This window comes from Trematomus bernacchii, unplaced genomic scaffold (assembly GCF_902827165.1).
Source record: "Trematomus bernacchii unplaced genomic scaffold, fTreBer1.1, whole genome shotgun sequence".
Classification (NCBI taxonomy): Eukaryota; Metazoa; Chordata; class Actinopteri; order Perciformes; family Nototheniidae; genus Trematomus; species Trematomus bernacchii.
In genome coordinates, this window is record NW_022987593.1 from 16315110 (window position 1) to 16334596 (window position 19487).

The window sequence follows — 19487 nt, forward strand, 5'->3', positions numbered from 1 at the left end:
TATATGTTCTCCCTGAAAACTGCACTCAGTAGGTTAGACAACTAATACATGTGATAGTGAAAGTAGTACATCTTTAGTGAAAACTCTCCTCCAGAGCAAACCATTCAGACAGTCATGTGTCTGTGTGTATAAACCCTCAGTGATGTCCTCTTCAAGGAGGCTGGTTTATTACAGCTTTAAAGGGGACCTATCATGCAAAATGCACTTTTCGATGTCTTCTATACATAAATATGTGTCCCCGGTGTGTCGAGGAACTCACGCAGCGTCAGAAAATAAAACCCTCTCTCTTTTCCTCCGTACCCAAATCTCTAAAAACGGGATAACAACGGAGCTATCATTCATAGACACATTTCTGCATCAAACTGCTGGTTATTGAATCATAAGATATCTGAAGCAGCATTACAAATACTAAACTTTATTCTACAGCTGTGATTCCTTTCAGGTTGATAAAAAAAAATGACATTTTCAATCACAATAAATGTTATCGTCCATGTATACAGTACGGAAAACGTCCAAAAGAAACATTGCAACAATGAAAGAATGAAATAGAAGTATTAAATGACTTGCCTGTGGAGAGTAAAACAATATATCCATATCTAAACATAATTCATCAAAAGACCTACAAATATCAGAAAGTTAAACTCATGACTTATAGTGCTATATAGTGTGTCATTATTAACTAGATGTTGATAAAAGGAGAATTGACAGCTTTCATTTGTTAGTTTGGTTTATTTCATGCAGTTTCAGCACGACATACAAAATGAATACATTTCTTAAAAGCCAAGAATTCACAAAAAACATAATCAAACAATCTCATGACTTTAAAGCTATAAAAACATGATAATAAAGTATAACAAAATGATAAACTATAAAAATGAACAAATGATTAGTTTTGTTGCACTGAGACTTTGAGTAAAACGTGTAAAACTCTGTAAATAAAACCTGATCAAATCTTCTTAACATTTAAAATCTTACAGACTCAAATTAAATTCTGATTATCATCTGTTGTTTTTTACCTTGATTATTTCAAAAGGATCTAGACGGACGAAGTCAGAATAAAGTCTGAACCAACACTCCTGAACATCACAGAGAAATCTCACTTTGACAGATTTTGATATCAGCAGTTTTAGCATCACCAGCTTTTCCAATTTTGAAATATGGGAAGAGTTTCTCAGTGAAAGTGTCTCCGTGAGTGCAGATGGGAGTCATGTCTTCAGGGTCGTAGAAGGACACCTCCCCCCTGTCATAGTCCAGCTGGACTCTGATCCTCTGGAGATTCTTCTCCACCCTGACAGTCTTACCAGCACCATTAGTGTATTTTCCACTGCGATGTGATAAACACCAGATTCCATTTTTTGGTGAGGCACGTCTCTTTCCCTTCCTGTCAACTGACTCTTTAGTCAAACCTATATTTCTGGCTTTATCTGTTGTTTTGAACATTGCAGACTGAAGCTCAGCGCTAACTTTTATACGTTCTGCCTTGGCTCCAAAAACCATTACCTCAGTTTTATCTTTGTTTAATTGGAGAAAGTTCTGACACATCCAGTCATTGATTTGTTCAATGCACTTCATTTTTGTGAACAGAAATAGAGCTCTCAAAGAAAACACAGGAATGATCAGAGAGTGCAACATCAGTCACCACAACCTTTGAGATATTCAGACCCTTTGAGATAATTAAGTCCAGAGTGTGCCCCTTATTGTGCGTGGGCTCCGCCACATGCTGAGTCAGTCCATAGTTATCAAGAACACAAAACAGTTCTTTAGCCCCTCTGTCCTGGGGGTTGTCAACATGGATGTTAAAATCACCAACAATGACTAGACGGTCAAAGTCAATACACACTATAGACAGCAGTTCAGTAAAATCATCAAAAAAGCTTGCACAGTATTTGGGTGGTCTATAGATATTTAGGAACAGAGCTCGAGAAGAGCATTTCAGCTGAAGGGCCACATATTCAAAAGAAGCAAAGTCCCCATAAGATGTCTTCCTGCATTGAATGGAATCATTGAACAAAATAGCAACTCCACCCCCTTTCTTATGCATTCTTTCCTGACTCATAAAACTAAAGTTGGGAGGGGTTGATTCGATAAGAACAGCTGCACTGTTATTTTGTTCAATCCAAGTTTCCGTTAAAAACATAAAATCGAGATTGTGCTCAGTGATAAAATCATTGATTAAAAATGTTTTTCCTGCCAAAGACCTGACATTTAATAAAGCTAGTTTAAGTTTGTTAAATACACTATCAGTAAAAACATTTGTGACAAGCTGTGGCTGACATGGAATCACTGCTAAATTTGATAACCTCACACAAACGTTTGAGCACTTCCTGTTTCTAAGCAGATTTACCGCTCTTAATCTATTACCTATCAACACAGATATCGGCAAAGCTACTGGCAGGCAGGGCCCCGGCATGTGCTGGAAAGAGTTGAGAGTGCCATATGCCCTTGAGCCTGGACCCAGCACATATCAGAAATAGTTTGTTGCGTTTTGTACACACACATCCTTATCAGGCTTCGGAGACTGCAGATGCTTTCTTGAAGGGAGGGGAGGTGGTTGACGTAGGCACGGTGATGAAGACGGGGGAGATGGTGCGCGTCTCTGCTTCGGTGATTTTGGTGGGCGTTGTGGAAGGGCGGGGGTAAAGGACATGCTGCCAGGGGGGGGAGGTGGTTGACGTAGGCTTGTCTTCGGTGATTTTGGTGGCCGTCGTTGAGGGGCGGGGGTAAAGGACATGCTGCCAACCCTGCATATCGCCTTCATGCGGTCATCGAACTCCAGGGGGGAGGGCGAGGGTGAAAGGGTGAGCGGAGAGTAGAGAGAGCTGGGGGATGAATGAAGAGTATCCTCAAAGGCGTTGACAGGGGGGGGTGACGGGCAGTGGAGACTCCTCCATTTGTGTCATAGGTCTCCCATAATCAGAACATTCCTCAGGCGGGTGCAGTGATACTTCTTCAGGGTTTTCTGCGCGATGTGTTGTGTCTTTCTCCTGTTTTGATTCCTCTTGCCGCTTGTCCTTGGCAGAGGGAACAGATTGCTGATGCAGGCAGTTGAATATGTTAGAGATAAACAATTTCACTCCTGACTTGTTCAGGCAAACTCCATCTGCCTTAAAAAGATGTCTGCGATCCCAGAAAAAGTTAAAATTGTCAATAAAATGGACAGAATGGTCAGTACAGGCAGCTGAAAGCCACGTGTTCAGTGCAAACAGTCTGCTGAATCTCTCCACTCCTCTTCTGACTGGCGGTAGAGGGCCACTGATGAACACCTCCGCATTTAGAGAGCTGACAGTTTCCAACAGACATTTAAAGTCTTCTTTCAGCGCTTCTGACTGTTGTTTCACAACATCATTTGTTCCAATATGTAGTACCACATTCTTCACAGTTGGATGTTCAGCCCCAATATGCAGGATCTTCTCAGCCAAGTCGGAGACCATATCCTTTGGAAAACTTACTTTGGTGTTGTTCTTACTACACAGACCTTTTACATCTCTTACAGCAGAGTCACCCACAATCAGAGTTTCAGGCCCAGTCGTTAGCTTTCCCTCTAGCCTTTTACTTTTGGAGTAGCTATTGGTCCTTACCAGGCGCGCCGGATTCATTTTAGAAGTGGGGGGGCCAAAAAAGTGCGTGTGTATGGCCCAATCCCAAACCAAGCCCTACACACTCCCCCTCCGTGACGGAGTGAACTCCGTGGAGTGACACATGAGGCTCCCTCAGTCATGTCAGATGGAGGGAGACAGCGGCAAGCTTTGGGACAAACTCCCCTCTCTCCGGCAGAAACAGGAAATGCCGTAACTACAACGGTTTCAAATCAGCATCTCTTTGACAAAAAATGTAAATTAATAACTCAAATAAAACTCCAAACATCTTTAATTGTGTTACTTTTTTGTAAAGCTCTTTTAGTTTTAAACCTTATGTTTATAAGCTTATTAGTTTTTGCAACAGTCTGTAAATATACACAACTTTATAATAAAATGCACACAATTACCTTTTTCTAGACTAAACACAGGAAGCCTATGATCCATTCCTAAGTTAAAAACATATGAGGTTATCATGAGGTTGTTAACATCGCAGTTTATCAGTGGGTTATTGATTCTGCGTCAGTCTTAGGACAGTCATACTATGAAGTCTTCATGGACAACATAATCAGCTGATACCCATCGTACAGTCAGAGACAACTGTTCATGGAGGCTTGGGCACTTTTTCCAGTTATTAACTCCGGTATTAACAAAGCTATCATCTCCACATTTTGAGAAAGTTACAAGCCGTTTGACAGCAGCAAATCTGCATATTTCACAGAAGGCCCGTTTAGTGGTTTTGCAAATAATTAACCACTCTCTGTTTTTGTACCATTCTGCGTTGAAGTACCTTTCTCTTTGCCCAGACGATCTAGCGGTCTCCTTTTTTTCGACAGTTAGCTGTACAGCTTTACCCGCCTCAATGTCCCGACAACAAACCTCCATGCAGTCGGATGGCGGTGGGGGTGGCGGCGGCGGTTTTGACAGTCTCTGCGGCCGCAGAGCTGCTGCTTTTGGGTTTATCTATTCTGGCTTCGCTGGTTCTTCTATGATTGATGAAGGTCCAGGCTCCGGAGAAGTGGATGTCAGGGATGTGACCTTCCAGTTGTTAAATGTAAGTTTAGATTAACTGTATTTAGTTTTCTTCTGCGCTGGTTCTTCTGACTTGTTTGCAAGTGTATCTATTCTTTCTATCTGGTTTAACGGCTGACACACACAGAACAACGTAACAAATAAAGTAAACAACGTAACAAATAAACACATCTAAGCTTTTTTATTGGTTGTAATTTACATGGATACATTTGAATGGTGTGACAATGTCCTATTTGATTGGGTTAAAATTTACATATTCTTCCTGTTATGTCTGCCTGCTTTATTTTACCTAATGCAAACCTGCTCCATCGAAATCAGTCGCATTGACGCGAAGACACATTTTGAGTTGTATACACTGTTGGAAAGAGGAGATTCCTAGCTTTCTAATGATATCAGGATAGTTTTTGTACTCCCAAATATTAAGCAAAATATGTCACATTATATAATGACTGTTACCGAGTCATCATTTTGAGAAAAAGGCCTTTAAAGTTTCCTCTTCTCTGGAAGCGGAGCAAATTATCAAAGTAGTAACGGAGGGAAGATATTTTCGTTTGGATTACTGGTCTGGGGGAAGCCCGCGAGTGTGTATACGTGTTTGTGTATTTTTGCGTTTGTGTGTGTATTGTGTTTGTTTCCCGGGGAAAACACTCACAAGAAACACCGGCTGTTCTTATGCGTGCTGTGACGTCAAGTTACTCCGGTCTCCGCTTGTAATTATGCCGTTACAAGCTTCAAAGTTGTATTTATCATCTAAATTTGCCGAAACAAGTTTAATATTCAAGACTTTGTTTATTTGAAATCAGATACAAACAAACTGTAACGGACCCTGCCGTGTTATATATGATTACTATACGCCTTACATTCATAATTTCAGCAGAGGGAGGGGAAGCGGCGCTGTGGAAGAGCAGAGTGGCGAGTGAGAGGCGAACTGTCATCTTCCCTTTACAAGCTTAAACAATGCCTGTAGCTAATGAGATTGAATATAACAATAACAAATAACAAAATATACACAGCTAGATCAGATCGCGTTTTAGATGCGACTTTAGAGTAGAGGGGAATTATTGAAACGGGATGTGTACAGTGTTCTGCGGCATCCGCCGCTGCGAAAATGTAGGGCAGGGCTCAAAAGTGGGGGGGCCAATGGCCCCCTGGCCCCCCCCGCTTCCGGCGCCCTTGGTCCTTACCCTGCTGTGTGAAGAGGACAGGTTATCCAGGTCATCAGAAAGAGATCTCCGGTTCTCGGTCAGCGGAGCGTATCTGTTCTGGATTGGCACACTTGGTGGTTTAGGAGGATTGTTTGTAGTTCTCCCTTTAGCAGCTGTCCACGGCTGTTTCCTAGTATGAATAGGGGTTGAAGAGGCACTCTTCCTGGGTGATAACAATGCAGGCCAGCCGGTCGCATCACAGATTTCAGAGCGCTGGGCTCTGCCTGTTATTCGTCCTCCCAAATCCCATGGAAATGATTTACTCTTAGGCTTTGCACCCAGAGAGTTCCAGGGAGGATTACCACTTGTAGATTTATTACCCAGTACACAGCCCTCCTGTTCCTTGGAAACCTTGTAGCTGCTAACTAGCTGTGAGTTAGCATACCCTTTTCCATTATTTTGCAACACTGGTAAAGTGGTGTTATTCCCACAACATAGTCCATTCACTTCCATGTTAACTTCCAACTATGCATTTTCATTTCCAACACAGCCATCTTCTGTAGAAGTATGTGGAAGTCATCTGTAGAGAACGGAGGCATTTTGCTCCCAACTAGCTTAAGCTAAATAGCATGCAGTAGCCTACCAGGCTTTAGCTGTTGCTAGGCCACGCTACTGTAATGCCGCGTTTCCACTACAGCCCGCAGCCCGGTTTAAGAGGGCTGTGACGTCAGCGGCCCGTTTGTGGTTGCGTTTCCACTTGGCCTAGTACCGGCAGGCTGGTCCTAATTCACAGTTTTTCTGGCCTCATAAAATCGTGGGGCCAGGGCCAGAGGCAACCGGGCTGAGTTTGTGACGTCAACGCTCTCGGCTGCTGATTGGTCGGAGAGAATCGTCACAATCGTGCGCGAGATAATCCCTAGCGTCGCATATATATATAGCGATGCTTGCAGCATTTTTGTCAACAGAGGATTAACAATGGCAAAGAAAAGCACACCATGGTCGGTCGAGGAAGTCACGACGTTCCTCCATTACATATCTGATGAAAAGATCCAGCGGGAGCTCGACGGGATGACTCGAAATATTAAAGTATCATCCATATCTACAGCACAAACTCCAGCTCGAGCACAGACACCAACGCCGAGTGCCAGCTCGACACCGCGTGTGGTTCTAGGTAAGAAATAGGCTGGAATTGTGACTTTTAAAATAAAATGTAGACCATCCATCGTCAGTAGTAAAATAAGCTGTACCACTGTGTGCGAATGCTTAGTTACAAGTAAAGTAACTAGCTAGTAAGCAGCTAGTATATAGGGCCAGAACTTTCTTTAATTCATCCTTACTGTTCTGTTTATACATTTTATTCTTATATCCTTGTGTGACCTGTACCTGTGTTTCTTCATTGTTATTGCTAATTATTTATATTATTATCTTGTCACCCAGGCAAGAGGAGACGAGAGGAACTGGAACTGCAACTGGCCCAGCAGAAGGAACACCAGGAGCAGAACCTGGCCCAGCAGGAGAAGAACCTGGCCCAGCAGGAGAAGAGCCATGCCCAGCAGGAGAAGATCCATGCCGAGCTGAGGGAAGACCGGGCCCTGCAGGCTCAGTACATGAACCAGTCCCTGGTGGAGGCGAGGGAGGCGAGGCTGTTGGAAGCCACCTTGAGAAGGGAGGAGATGGCTCGCGTAGAGAGCTTTAATGCATCCTTCATGCGCACTATTTGCCAGGTGCTAGGGGGAACGTCCGCTCAGTCTCCTCCGCCTCTGTGAACCAATAACCTATGGCTGTAGTTTCTTGTATATTTTTTATCTGTAATACAATACAATCATTTTTTTTTTTGTATAATGCCATGCCTTTTTTATGCTGCTGCAAGAAAACACTTTGTGTTCAATAAAGTGACTTATCTTATTGCTTGTTGATAAATAATTGCACCCAACAGCGATCACACAGAAAGATGGCATCATCTAGGCGTCCCTCGTCAGTCAGAAATATCATGTTTGTTTGTTTGTAGCCTTTATTTATCCAGGTTAAAAAAATCCCATTGAGATCAACGATCTCTTTTACAAGGGAGACCTGCGGTACATTGAGTTACACATATAAAAACAAACAGAAAACAAGAGGACATCACAACATAATTACAGGGGTATACATTAGCATCTATTTACATTTGCAGGTATCCAATAACATTTCATCCAGCCGTGCTTTAAAACGATGCAAGGGAATCAAAATGCTCAGTTTCAATGTTTTTTGCATGGTGTTCCAAGCCAGAGGAGCAGCGCACATAAAAGCTTTAGTACCTAAAACAGTCCTAGCACTTGGCACATGTAATAAAAACACATCCTGTGATCTCAGGCAATAGCTACTTGCCACTCTGTGAGATCAAGGAGCAGATATAAGAAGGTAGTTTACCCAGCATGGCTTTGTAGATGAACATGTACCAATGACTGAGCCTCCGAACAGTAAGTGAAGGCAGACCTGCCTTGGCATACAGGGTACAGTGATGAGTAAGTGCTTTACAGTTAGTAACACATCTCAGAGCGCTGTGACAGGCGGCATCTAACCTTTCCAGGCAATGGGCAGGTGCATTCATATAGATCAGATCACCATAGTCTAGCACAGGTAAAAAGGTCACAGAGCCTTTTCCTGGCTTCAAAAGAGAAACAGGACTTGTTTCTGAAAAAGAAACCTAGTCTAACCCTCAGCTTTTTAAGCAGATTAGTGACGTGAAGTTTAAAAGTAAGACAATCATCAAGCCAGATACCAAGGTATTTATAATAGCTAACCACTTGGAGTACTTGTCCTTGCATAGTCACAATATCCAAAGCAGTCTCTGGAGTCTTTTTAGCTTTAGAAAAGAGCATTACCTTGGTTTTCTCAACATTTAAAAGAAGCTTTAGTTCAGAGAGCTGAGTCTGAATAATGTTAAAAACAGCCTGTAATTTAACAACAGCCTCCTTAATGGAGGGACCTGCACAGTACATCACGGTGTCATCCGCATAAAAATGCAAAGTAGCTTCATCCACATTACATATTTTGTAATGGTATTATGAATACATGTAGTAAAAATTACTCAATTGTAATACCCTCGTTGTGCTAGACTCATACATTGCTTATATATTTAAAAGAGAACAAAATAAACTATAACTACACTGTAGCTATGTTCGTATGACAAAATACAAAACCTTGAAGCTGAATATAGTTCTGTGTTTTACACTGTTGTATTTATGTTTATAGTTTGCTTAGATTATTATTATTTTTATGGGGCAGTAAATACTGGTGCTTGAAATTCAAATATTTACTAAATAGTCAATTCTGATAACATTTCTTGGGTTTAAATAATTTGACAAACACATGTATGTGAAACATTCTTTTTTTATTTATGTTCAATACCATACAATGACTTTATGGATTCAGGTAGCGCATCAGACCCTCTCGTATGTCCCTGCCCTCCTCCTCTGCACCTTGTGCCACTGCTACCCCTGGCTCTGCTGCTGCTGGTGCATCCCACCCATCATCATAGGTCTCTCCATGACTCTCGCAGAGGTTATGCAGAGCACAGCATGTCAGCACCATTGATTTAACAAGTTTCACATCACAGTCATTTCTTTTCATGAGGCAACGCCACCTTCCCTTCAGTCTACCAAAAGCGTTTTCAACCACTACCCGTACTCTGCAAATCTTCTTGTTGTATGTCACATGTTCTTCTGTTAGCCGTCCAGTGTCAGCGAAGGGTTTTATGAGCCAGTTTTGCAAGGGATAGGCATTGTCTCCCAGGATGTAATAGCCAGCATTCACCCCACCAATGTTCCTGGTGCAAGCTGGAAAGTAGTTGCCACGACTGGCCAACTCCCACAATGTGGACAGTCTCAAAACCCGAGCGTCATGCATGCTCCCAGGCATTCCTGCAAACACATTCCAGAAATGTCCCTTACCATCAACAACTCCTTGAAGGATGATGGAGTGCCAGCCTTTACGGTTGAAATAGTCACAGTGGTATTCCTGTGGTGCCAAGATGGGTATGTGTGACCCATCAATAGCACCTACACACTGAGGGAGCCCCCACCTGTTCTCAGTGTAGGCAGCCATTTCTGCAAATTTCTCCCGGTCTGGTGAACGAATTAGTTCCGGTACTAACAACGTCTCTGCAGCAGCACAGAAGTCTTGCACACACCGGCACACAGTTGTCTTGCTCACTCCGAAAAGATGTCCTATGCTTCTGTAGTCACAGCCGGTAGCAAGCTTCCACAGTGCGATGGCCACTCTCTTCTTAAAAGGTATACACACGCGGAATGATGTGTCCTGTTTCTCCATCGCTGGCCGCAGTTTGTTGCACAGGTAGACGTAGGTTTCTTCAGACATCCTGAAGTTCTCCACCCACTGAGTGTGTGTGAAAGATGGAACAATCACATTCCACCACTCGGTAGCTCGGTCGACCATCCAAACGCATGGTCTAGGGCGGCGAAGTAACTTCTGAAATACACAAACAAAAGCATACATATTTTAATACGTAAAAGTGGTAGCTACAATTAATTAAATACTTGAAATTCTTTGGTCGTATGGGGAGCGTGAGCCTAAACACATTGCTAGTTAGCGAACGTTAGCTTACCAAGTAGCATTGTAGTCTCGAAGAAGTATTGGTAGCAGTAGTAGTAGTAGTAGTAGTAGTTAGAGTCCTCCAGTAGTCTCTGCGGGCTGCCAGAACTCTCGCGTCAGCTGCCTCTATACCTCGTCTTGCTACAAGTCGCCTCTTTCGAGTCATCTCTTGACTATTTGTTGTGATAAAGAACCACACAGCAAGCAACAAGCCAACGATCTTCTCAACATCCTCCATTGTTGTGTGTTGTGTCGCTTTGTCGCATTGAAGATGACGTCACGGCAGTTTTAAGCAGCGTCGCTCCGCCTACACTGCGTTACTATAGATACTGACCCGGTTCCTAAACTGTAATGGAAACGCGCCACAAAGTGAGCTGGTCCTAACGAGGCCGGGCGCGGCCAAAGGAGGCCGAGCGGGGCCGAGCGAGGCTGTGTAGTGGAAACGCGGCATAAGACTGAGGTCGTCGTAAAAATGTTGAAATATGGCTGAAACCCTCCGTCTATTTACGATGAATAATTGTCCCAGTGATAAGTTAATGTCCAGGAGCCGCTGCTCGAAGTTTTCAGAGAATAAGAATAGGAAAATCAGCATAAAAAGTAAGCAGAGGCAAGAGCAAGCGGAAAAGCGTCTGCACTGTAAGAAAGATAAGGTACACAGACATTTTTCTTAATACTCAAAATGGTTTCTGTGACACTTCCAGATACTGTATATGTCTTCAGAACCGCATTTTTCCAAAAAAACAAACAAACATATGGACAGACAAACTGAAAAGAATACAAGCATTTGCTGTCACTTAGTGTTGCGGCTGGTAAATATGAACCCTACCGGATGCTCTGATGGAGTTAAAGAGAAGCTCCAAGTGGTCCTGGCTGAACCTGTAGGTCAGGACATATCGCTGTCCTTCAAGCAGCACAGGAACCATCAACATCAACGTGTCGATATTGATGATGAAGCCCAGGATAGAGAGGAACCTTCAAAAGCAAATATTGTATTACTATGATGATCCCACCAAAACAGGAGACAAGAAAGCAGGGATGCAAACACATACGGTATAGGGTGAAAATAGTTAATGCTCCCAGAGCAGCACTTCTCAGGGAGCTGCCAGGGCAGATACAAATCCACATTTCACACAATTCACACAATTCACTTCATTGCCACATTTTGGGGGGGAAAGGGGACCGTACCCTAAAGCTGACTAGTTTGCATCCCTGATCTTAAAAGTATAATCAGTGTGAGGTTTAGGATTCTTAAAATTACTTTTAGGACACTAAACCTGCTTGAATTAATTCACCACCGAACATGCAGACCATGTAATACATACCATTTTGACACCTGCATCTGGGGGAACAAAAACTGAACACAACAGAGGAACAGAGACAAATTCGCTGACAGCAAACACATTGGAGCAAGATAGTGTATAATACGTACCACTTTATGAACTCAATGCAGAAGAGTAGGGCATCTCATGAACTCGATGCAGACAGGACAGAGCATCTTATGAACTCGATGCAGACAGGAAAACAGAGCATCTCAACTCGATGCAGAAGATAGTAGAGAATCACATAAACTTGATGATAAACAAGAGAACAGAGCATCTCATGAACTTATGTCATGGACTTTAGGGATGCACTGAAACCGGTAGAGTTGAGTTATTGGTAACCGTTACAAATCTTAGATACTCAGTCAGAGCACCAAAGCAGTACTACTTAGTTTTACCTTAGATAATTTAATGATTGGTAAATTGACTACTTGTATACATCTAACGAAGAATAAATAAATAATAATAATACATTTGTACTGGGTATTGGCGACTACTAAAAAGTTGAGTAGTTGCACTTATACTTGTGTGGGGCGAAAATGGTATCAGTGCATCACCAACAGAACATTCACTATTTTAAAACACCTCTTTGTTCGGTAAAGGGGTGTGCCATCTTCCATCTTCAAAGTGAGCAAGTACCCCCTGGCTCTTGACAAGAACTCCCTGGTGCTTGTCCAATTCCTAGAACCAAGGGGGGCTTTGAACCCTTTGGCTCTGGGATTGCGGCTGTTCAATATGTCAAACAGCCTGTCCGTTATCTATAAACAAATATCTAAATTAACTGGAAGCACTGAAATCATCACCATAACTGGGTGTCAACAGGTATCAGATAGTAAACATCCAAGTATGAGGAATAGCGATAGAACTATATTTCCTCTGTGGCTGTGCTTTTTAAAATGAAATTGCTGCACTGCTTTAAACCTGTAAATCTGAGATGTGACAATAAGGGTGCTTCTGAGATAAGTATGAGGTAAGTATAAACATTATCCAAGTGCTTGCATATTGTTGAATTTGCGGATGGTCATAAATATTTAATCATTCCCGATGCCCAATTCAAATGTTAATGTATTAATGTTGTGTTATATAACGAACAACAAAAACAGAAGATCTACAAACGGTGTGTTTTCACGTTTTTGTGAAAACTTAAAATCTGAAATATCTCACCTGTGATGACATGACAAAATGGGAATGCCACCAGGATCAAATGGATTAAAGCAATTAATCACTCAAATGTTGTTAAGAACAGTAGAATATTGGAAAATGAATTTTGGTCAATGATGCAAATCCCTAGCTGTATTACCTCAATGAATTCTGTAGTAGCCTCACAGTCTTTGAACTCTGCATAGCCCATCTCCCGCAAGGTGCGGAGCGCCACTGCCACAGAGTTACTCAAAGTCTGAGCAGCCAGGGAGACCTTGATTGAGTTTATAAGGAGATAGTTCAAATGAAGAGCACATTAGCTCTACAAGATACAAACATCATCACCACGGATAAAAACACAATAAAGCCTGAGAGCCTATTTCTATTGCGGCCCTCAGAGTGTTTATATATATCTATGCCCACGTATGTGAAAACACTTTACGATCAACTGTACCTTCATTTAATATTCAGCAGTAATAATATCTCGACGTCTATAGATGTAGTGTTAAAGTCCGTAGGTTTTGGTGTGCATGTCATTTTCACTTCACATTCAGAAATCTTAATATTAGCCACATGCTAAATACTGACCGGATATGAAGGATTTTCAGAATAAAAGCATGGCATTGAGATTTCATGAGAACTTCCGGGTTTTTTCACAATAAAACAGCTTTTAAACTGACGATATGTTTTAGACTAAATTATGCTATTAAACATTGATTTTAATTTCTAACAGACTCTAAGTCAGATTTCAGCAGGTCCTTCAGCTCACTGACTGCGTGTTCTACAGGAACCACCTTGTGACTCTGGTGGAGAGAAAACTCACAGACAGGACACACAGCTCTCTCTTCATCCATACAGAACAATCTAGGCTCTTCTGGATGTTTACTACACACCACCTCCACCTCTCCTTTTTCTGTCTCAGATGATCCAGCTTTCTGTCTCTCAGCAAATGAGTCAGCCAGCTCCTTCAGTGTAAAGTTCACCAAAAGAACATCTTTAGAAGATTTTCTTTTACAAATGGGACAGTTTTTGTTCTTACTTTGTTCCCAGAATTTCTGCAGGCAGCTCGAACAGAAGCTGTGGTTGCAGCCCAGAGACACGGGATCTCTGAAAGTCTCTGAACACACATGGCAGCTCAGGTAACTTTCAACAAGAACGGTTTTCTCAGCCATTTGATATTAAAGTTATTTTCAATAGCAGGACTCACCAACTTCCAATGTCTCTCCACTTCTCCCCAAATATACTCCAAACGTGTCTCGCAGCAGAGATCTCACACCCTGTAATGGCGTCTCAGCTCTGTTCAACAATGTCAAAATCCTCTTTCGTTTTCTCTGCGCTCTGTCGCAGGGTGAATTATCAACATCAGGAAAGGCTGCTATGTCATCTATTCACCACCAGATGGAGTCAGGATGTCTTTCAGAGGGAAATGTACTTTGGTATTCAGTTCAGGACGATGACTTTGTCCAGGTAGGCCTATCTGTTTCTAAGATAGAATCAAAACAACTCCATCAAATCAAACACGTGGCACAGCTCCAGTATGCCATGCTTTACCCCTCACATGTTTTCTGCTGATTCTCCTTCATCAGGGTGGGAGCTTCTTTGTTTACAGCAGGTTAACAACATGACTTCACAAAAGGAAATATAGATGTCATGAGTTTGGCTGTCAATTCATGTTACGGTTAAAACAGATGTTTGAAGGGATGCAATGCAAAAAATAAGAAGAGATTAAATCATTAAGAATTATTTATTTATATTATAGTTTGTTGTACAATTGTCTTTTGTCATTTATATTTGTAATTTGTCACATATGACAGATTCACCTGAAGAAACCAATATCAAGTTCAGAGACACATTTCTGCATCAAACTGCTGGTTATTGAATCATAAGATATCTGAAGCAGCATTACAAATACTAAACTGAATTCTACAGCTGTAATTCCTTTTAGGTTGAAAAAAGAATTTACATTTTCAATCATAATAAATGTTATTGTCCATGTATACAGTACGGAAAACGTCCCAAAGAAACATTGCAACAATGAAAGAATGAAATAGAACTATTAAATGACTTGCCCGTGGAGAGTAAAACAATATATCCATATCTAAACATAATTCATCAAAAGACCTACAAATATCAAAAAGAAGTGAATTACCTACCCCACCTTTAAAGCTATAAACACATTATAATAAAGTATAACAAAATGATAAACTATAAAAATAAACAAATAATTAGTTTTGTTGCACTGAGACTTTGAGTAAAACGTGTAAAACTCTGTAAATAAAACATGATCAAATCTTCTTAACATTTAAAATCTTACAGACTCAAATTAAATCCTGATTATCATCTGTTGTTTTTTACCTTGATTATTTCAAAAGGATCTAGACAGACGAAGTCCGAATAAAGTCTGAACTAACACTCCTGAGCATCACAGAGGAATCTCACTTTGACAGATTTTGATATCAGCAGTTTTAGCATCACCAGCTTCTCCAATACTGAACCATGGGAAGAGTTTCTCAGTGAAAGTGTCTGTGTGAGTGCAGATGGGAGTCATGTCTTTAGGGTCGTAGAAGGACACCTCCCCCCTGTCATAGTCCAGCTGGACTCTGATCCTCTGGAGATTCTTCTTCACTCTGACAGTCTCACCAGCACCATTAGTGTATTTTCCACTGCGATGTCTTAAACACCAGATTCCATATTTTGGTGAGGCACCTGGTCTCTCTCCCTTTCTGTCAACTGACTCTTTAGTCAAACCTATAGTCCAGACAGGATGATCTCCCACCTCCACCTCCCAGCTGTGTTTCCCTGAGCTGAAGCCCTCAGAGCCCAGAACATTAGGATACTTAGTGTATCTCTCTGGATTATCAGGAAGCTGCTGATATTTGCCTCCATGTCTCACACTGGTCAGATCATCAGACAGAGAGAGCCATCTGCCTGCAGTGTTTGGGTCCAGAATGACAGGACTGAAGTGGACCTGGTCCTTCATCTTCTCCCAGACTCTGAAGGACAGGTTGCCCAGGTGTTTGGCCACATCTGTCAGCGCTCCTGAGAGCAGCTGTGGGTCTGACAGTGAGCTCTGGACTCTGGCTCTGCTCTGAGTGGCTTTGTAACTGCTGAGGAAGGGCCCGTTGTGTTTCTGCAGCTCTTCTTCAACAGCAGAGATACTGTGTGACAGAGAGGAGATGTGCTCCTGAATGCTCTTCATCTCTCTGCTGATAGTCTTCCCTTTCTGCTCCTCTTCCTCCCTCAGAGCTGCCAGTCTGGACTCCTCTTCCTCTTTCAGGAACTGATGGAGCTTGATGAACTCTGCTCTGATCTGCCTCTCTGTGGACAGCAGCTGCTTCTCGGACACTTGAATCACTTCCTTGTATGTTTCCTCCACTCCTTTGTATTTGTCCCTCTTGTCCTTCAGAGACTTTAAGTCAGATTTCAGCAGGTCCTTCAGCTCACTGACTGCTTGTTCTACAGGAACCACCTTGTGACTCCGGTGGAGAGAAAACTCACAGACAGGACACACAGCTCTCTCTTCATCCATACAGAACAATCTAGGCTCTTCTTGATGTTTACTACACACCACCTCCACCTTCTTCTCTCCTTTTTCTGTCTCAGATGATCCAGCTTTCTGTCTCTCAGCAAAGGAGTCAGCCAGCTCCTTCAGTGTAAAGTTCACTCCGGAAGATCTTTAGAAGATTTTCTTTTACAAATGGGACAGTTTTTGTTCTTACTTTGTTCCCAGAATTTCTGCAGGCAGCTCGAACAGAAGCTGTGGTTGCAGCCCAGAGACACGGGATCTCTGAAAGTCTCTGAACACACATGGCAGCTCAGGAAACTTTCAAGAAGAACGGTTTTCTCAGCCATTTGATATTAAAGTTATTTTCAATAGCAGGACTCACCAACTTCCAATGTCTCTCCACTTCTCCCCAAATATACTCCAAACGTGTCTCGCAGCAGAGATCTCACACCCTGTAATGGCGTCTCAGCTCTGTTCAACAATGTCAAAATCCTCTTTCGTTTTCTCTGCCCTCCGTCGCAGGGTGAATTATCAACATCAGGAAATGCTGCTATGTCATTTATTCACCAGCAGATGGAGTCAGGATGTCTTTCAGAGGGAAATGTACTTTGGTATTCAGTTCAGGACGATGACTTAGTCCAGGTAGGCCTATCTGTTGGAAGATAAACACATAAGATTTAATACGTTTAAAAAAAACAACAACGTGATAAAAAGGAAAAAGCTCATATATCAAAGTTTGAAGTGCACAGTTTTTGCTCTTACTTTGTTCCCAGAATGTCTGCAGGCAGCTCAAACAGAAGCTGTGGTTGCAGCTCAGAGACACAGGATCTCTGAAAGTCTCTGAACACACACGGCAGCTCAGGAAACTTCAAGAAGCAGCTCACCTTGTACTTCCCCTCGGTTTGCCTCTTACAGTCCTCTAACTGTGTTGTTGGAGATCTCCCACAGTGTACTGGTGTCGAGGCTCTCTTCAACAATGTCAGCATTCGCTTTCAATAATCTCTTTTACTAGTTAATCATTGATAGAAATGCAGTCATCTGTTTTTATGACCAGCAGATATATTGGAAAGATGAACTTTAGAATCTGGAAGACTTTCAAGTTCTGACTCAAACATGTTTTTAACCCACTTGTTTCCTCTGTTTGATCATCTGACCAGTGTTCAATCTAAACGTAACCCTTGTATGGTGTTCGGGTCTGTGGGACCAGTTTTCATTATTTAGCTAAAGAAAAATGATATGATACATTATTTTTTCAAACTCACACTCAATGGCCTTGGCTCATTTTCTGTGAAGAACATCAGAACACATTTTCAATGCACCTGTCTGCTCTCACATTCCCGCAATATGTCTTGCGGGAACCAATCTTTATTTTGTTCACACTCTATCCAAGCTGCAAATTTGGGGCAAGACACAATAAATAAAGCTTCGCCAGTTTGGGTCCTTATCACAACTGATCAAGATGGCCAAACGATTCTCTGCTCAGAGGGCCTTGCAGATGATTCCGGAAGAGAGAGAACCATTTGATGATGATGTAGAGGAAGAGGTTTCAGAATGTGAGTCTGACAGTGACTTTGAAGAAGAGGATGAGATTGAGCATCAGCTAGTTACAAAAGAAAGACGAGCCACAGGACCAGCCGGTCAGCGGGCAAAAAAACAAGTAGCACTTGAATTCATTAATGTGATCTAACAAATGTAAAAGGGCAAATATGAACCATATATACTGTTTATATTGCTTGTAATTGGGATGAAGTAAACATCTGTTGAGTATTTTAATATGAAATAGTTTGATTGTGTTGAATTGAAACCCAAAAAGGCAGCGGGTCCACCAGATCCACGAACACTGGCTGAGTAACACAAATATTAACACCACACAAGGGTTAAATTAACTAAGTACATTTACTCAAGTACCATACTTCAGTACAATTTTGAGATATATATTGAGAGGCTACTTGTACTTTACTTGAGTATTTCAATGTTTTACTCTGTAGGCCTACTTCTACTCCATGACAGTTACATTACATTACATGTCGCTTTTATCCAAAGCGACTTACAATACTGTGGACAATACCCACAGGAGCAATTTGGGGTGAAGTGTCTTGCCCAGGGACACAATTGCTGACTGCAGTGGGGTTTGAACCTGTGACCCCCTGGTCCGAACACCAACGCACAAGCCACTGCACCACACGCCTCCCAGAGGTTCAGAGGTAGATGGTGTACTTTTACTCCACTACATGTATTTAATACCTTTAGTTACTTTACAGATCTGGATGAATGATGTGAAATATAATCAAGTCTTAAATCAGACTTTAGTTCCACCTGGAGTAAATTCACAAGCTACCCTGCAGTATACAAAGTCATTCAAAGGTGGTGTTTGTTATCATTACAGGCTGTAACAAAATGTGGTTATTCGGTATAGATTCATTCAACCATCCAACATTATATCTAAGTTACTAAAACCATGAGTGTGTTAACAGAAAATGTATTGGCAGAGATTTGGCTAAGAAGTTTGTTGTTAAAAATATATCACATTTCCAGCTTCTAAAATTCGAAGATTTGCTGCTTTTGCTTCAAAATATTAAAAAATATTTACATGTTTTTTTTGTTTATTCTGCAATAAGTACTTTACTCCTAATACTTTAACTACATTACACATTCGTACAAAAATAGTTTTACTTAAGTTTGATTCTTGATGCAGTACTTTATTGATAATATTGGATAATATAAATGTTGTAGTAGTCCTTTAACAGATGATTAGAGATTAGACTGTCTCAGTAAAATTAGTTTAAAAGTCTGATCCTGCTGTTTCACCTGTTGTCGTCACTACACAGATGGAGGCAGAGTACGCATGCGCAGTATGGTCTCTGCATCTTCACTTGGAAATTATATTTTATTACTACGATATTTTCTGTTCTCCATCAAACTGTACCGGAAGTATCTAATTATGTTTTCAAAATAAATGTTAAGCTAACATAACACAGTTTAAAATATGACATTTTCCCATTGTAAAACTTTAAGTTGCTTGTACTTTACTATACTTGAGTGGTTTGTACTTATTCTACACTAAATTACAAAGGCACATCTTTTTTGTTGTTGATTTAGATTATCATATAAAATATATATATTTAATTTTGAAAGTCTACGCCGGAAGCTGAAAGCCGTACATCAGTTAGCTTGTAGCTCG

The 19487-nt window shown here is 41.5% G+C and overlaps 3 protein-coding genes across 3 annotated transcripts in view; all 3 read right to left on the bottom strand.

The window, feature by feature from the left end:
- Window positions 1–16958, bottom strand: part of LOC117481861 (zinc-binding protein A33-like) — a 69898-nt gene extending 52940 nt beyond the window's left edge. The window contains exons 1-2 of the mRNA XM_034129774.1: window positions 16689–16958; window positions 13537–14278 (exon numbers count right to left, since the gene is read on the bottom strand). Of these exons, the coding sequence (XP_033985665.1) occupies window positions 13537–13973 (437 nt within the window). The 5' untranslated portion in view covers window positions 13974–14278; window positions 16689–16958. The remainder of the gene's footprint in view (window positions 1–13536; window positions 14279–16688) is intronic.
- LOC117481866 (protein ANTAGONIST OF LIKE HETEROCHROMATIN PROTEIN 1-like) lies at window positions 9133–10648 on the bottom strand. The gene is made up of 2 exons (XM_034129780.1): window positions 10356–10648; window positions 9133–10219 (listed from the first exon to the last, which is right to left on the bottom strand). The coding sequence occupies exons 1-2, from the start codon at window positions 10578–10580 to the stop codon at window positions 9152–9154; spliced, it is 1293 nt and encodes a 430-aa protein (XP_033985671.1). The 5' UTR covers window positions 10581–10648; the 3' UTR covers window positions 9133–9151.
- On the bottom strand, window positions 14527–16698 carry LOC117481857 (nuclear factor 7, brain-like). Its single transcript, XM_034129769.1, is given in 2 exon segments — window positions 14527–16464; window positions 16467–16698. Coding segments are annotated over 2 exon segments (1428 nt in total). The 5' UTR covers window positions 16654–16698; the 3' UTR covers window positions 14527–15223.
- Window positions 16959–19487: the final 2529 nt, after the last annotated feature.

Coding starts and splice junctions, on each gene's coding strand:
- LOC117481866 (XM_034129780.1), bottom strand. CDS start 10,580: ATGGAGGATGTTGAGAAGATCGTTGGCTTGTTGCTTGCTGTGTGGTTC. Junction 10,220..10,355: donor CGAGACTACAATGCTACTTG/GTAAGCTAACGT, acceptor TGTGTATTTCAG/AAGTTACTTCGCCGCCCTAG.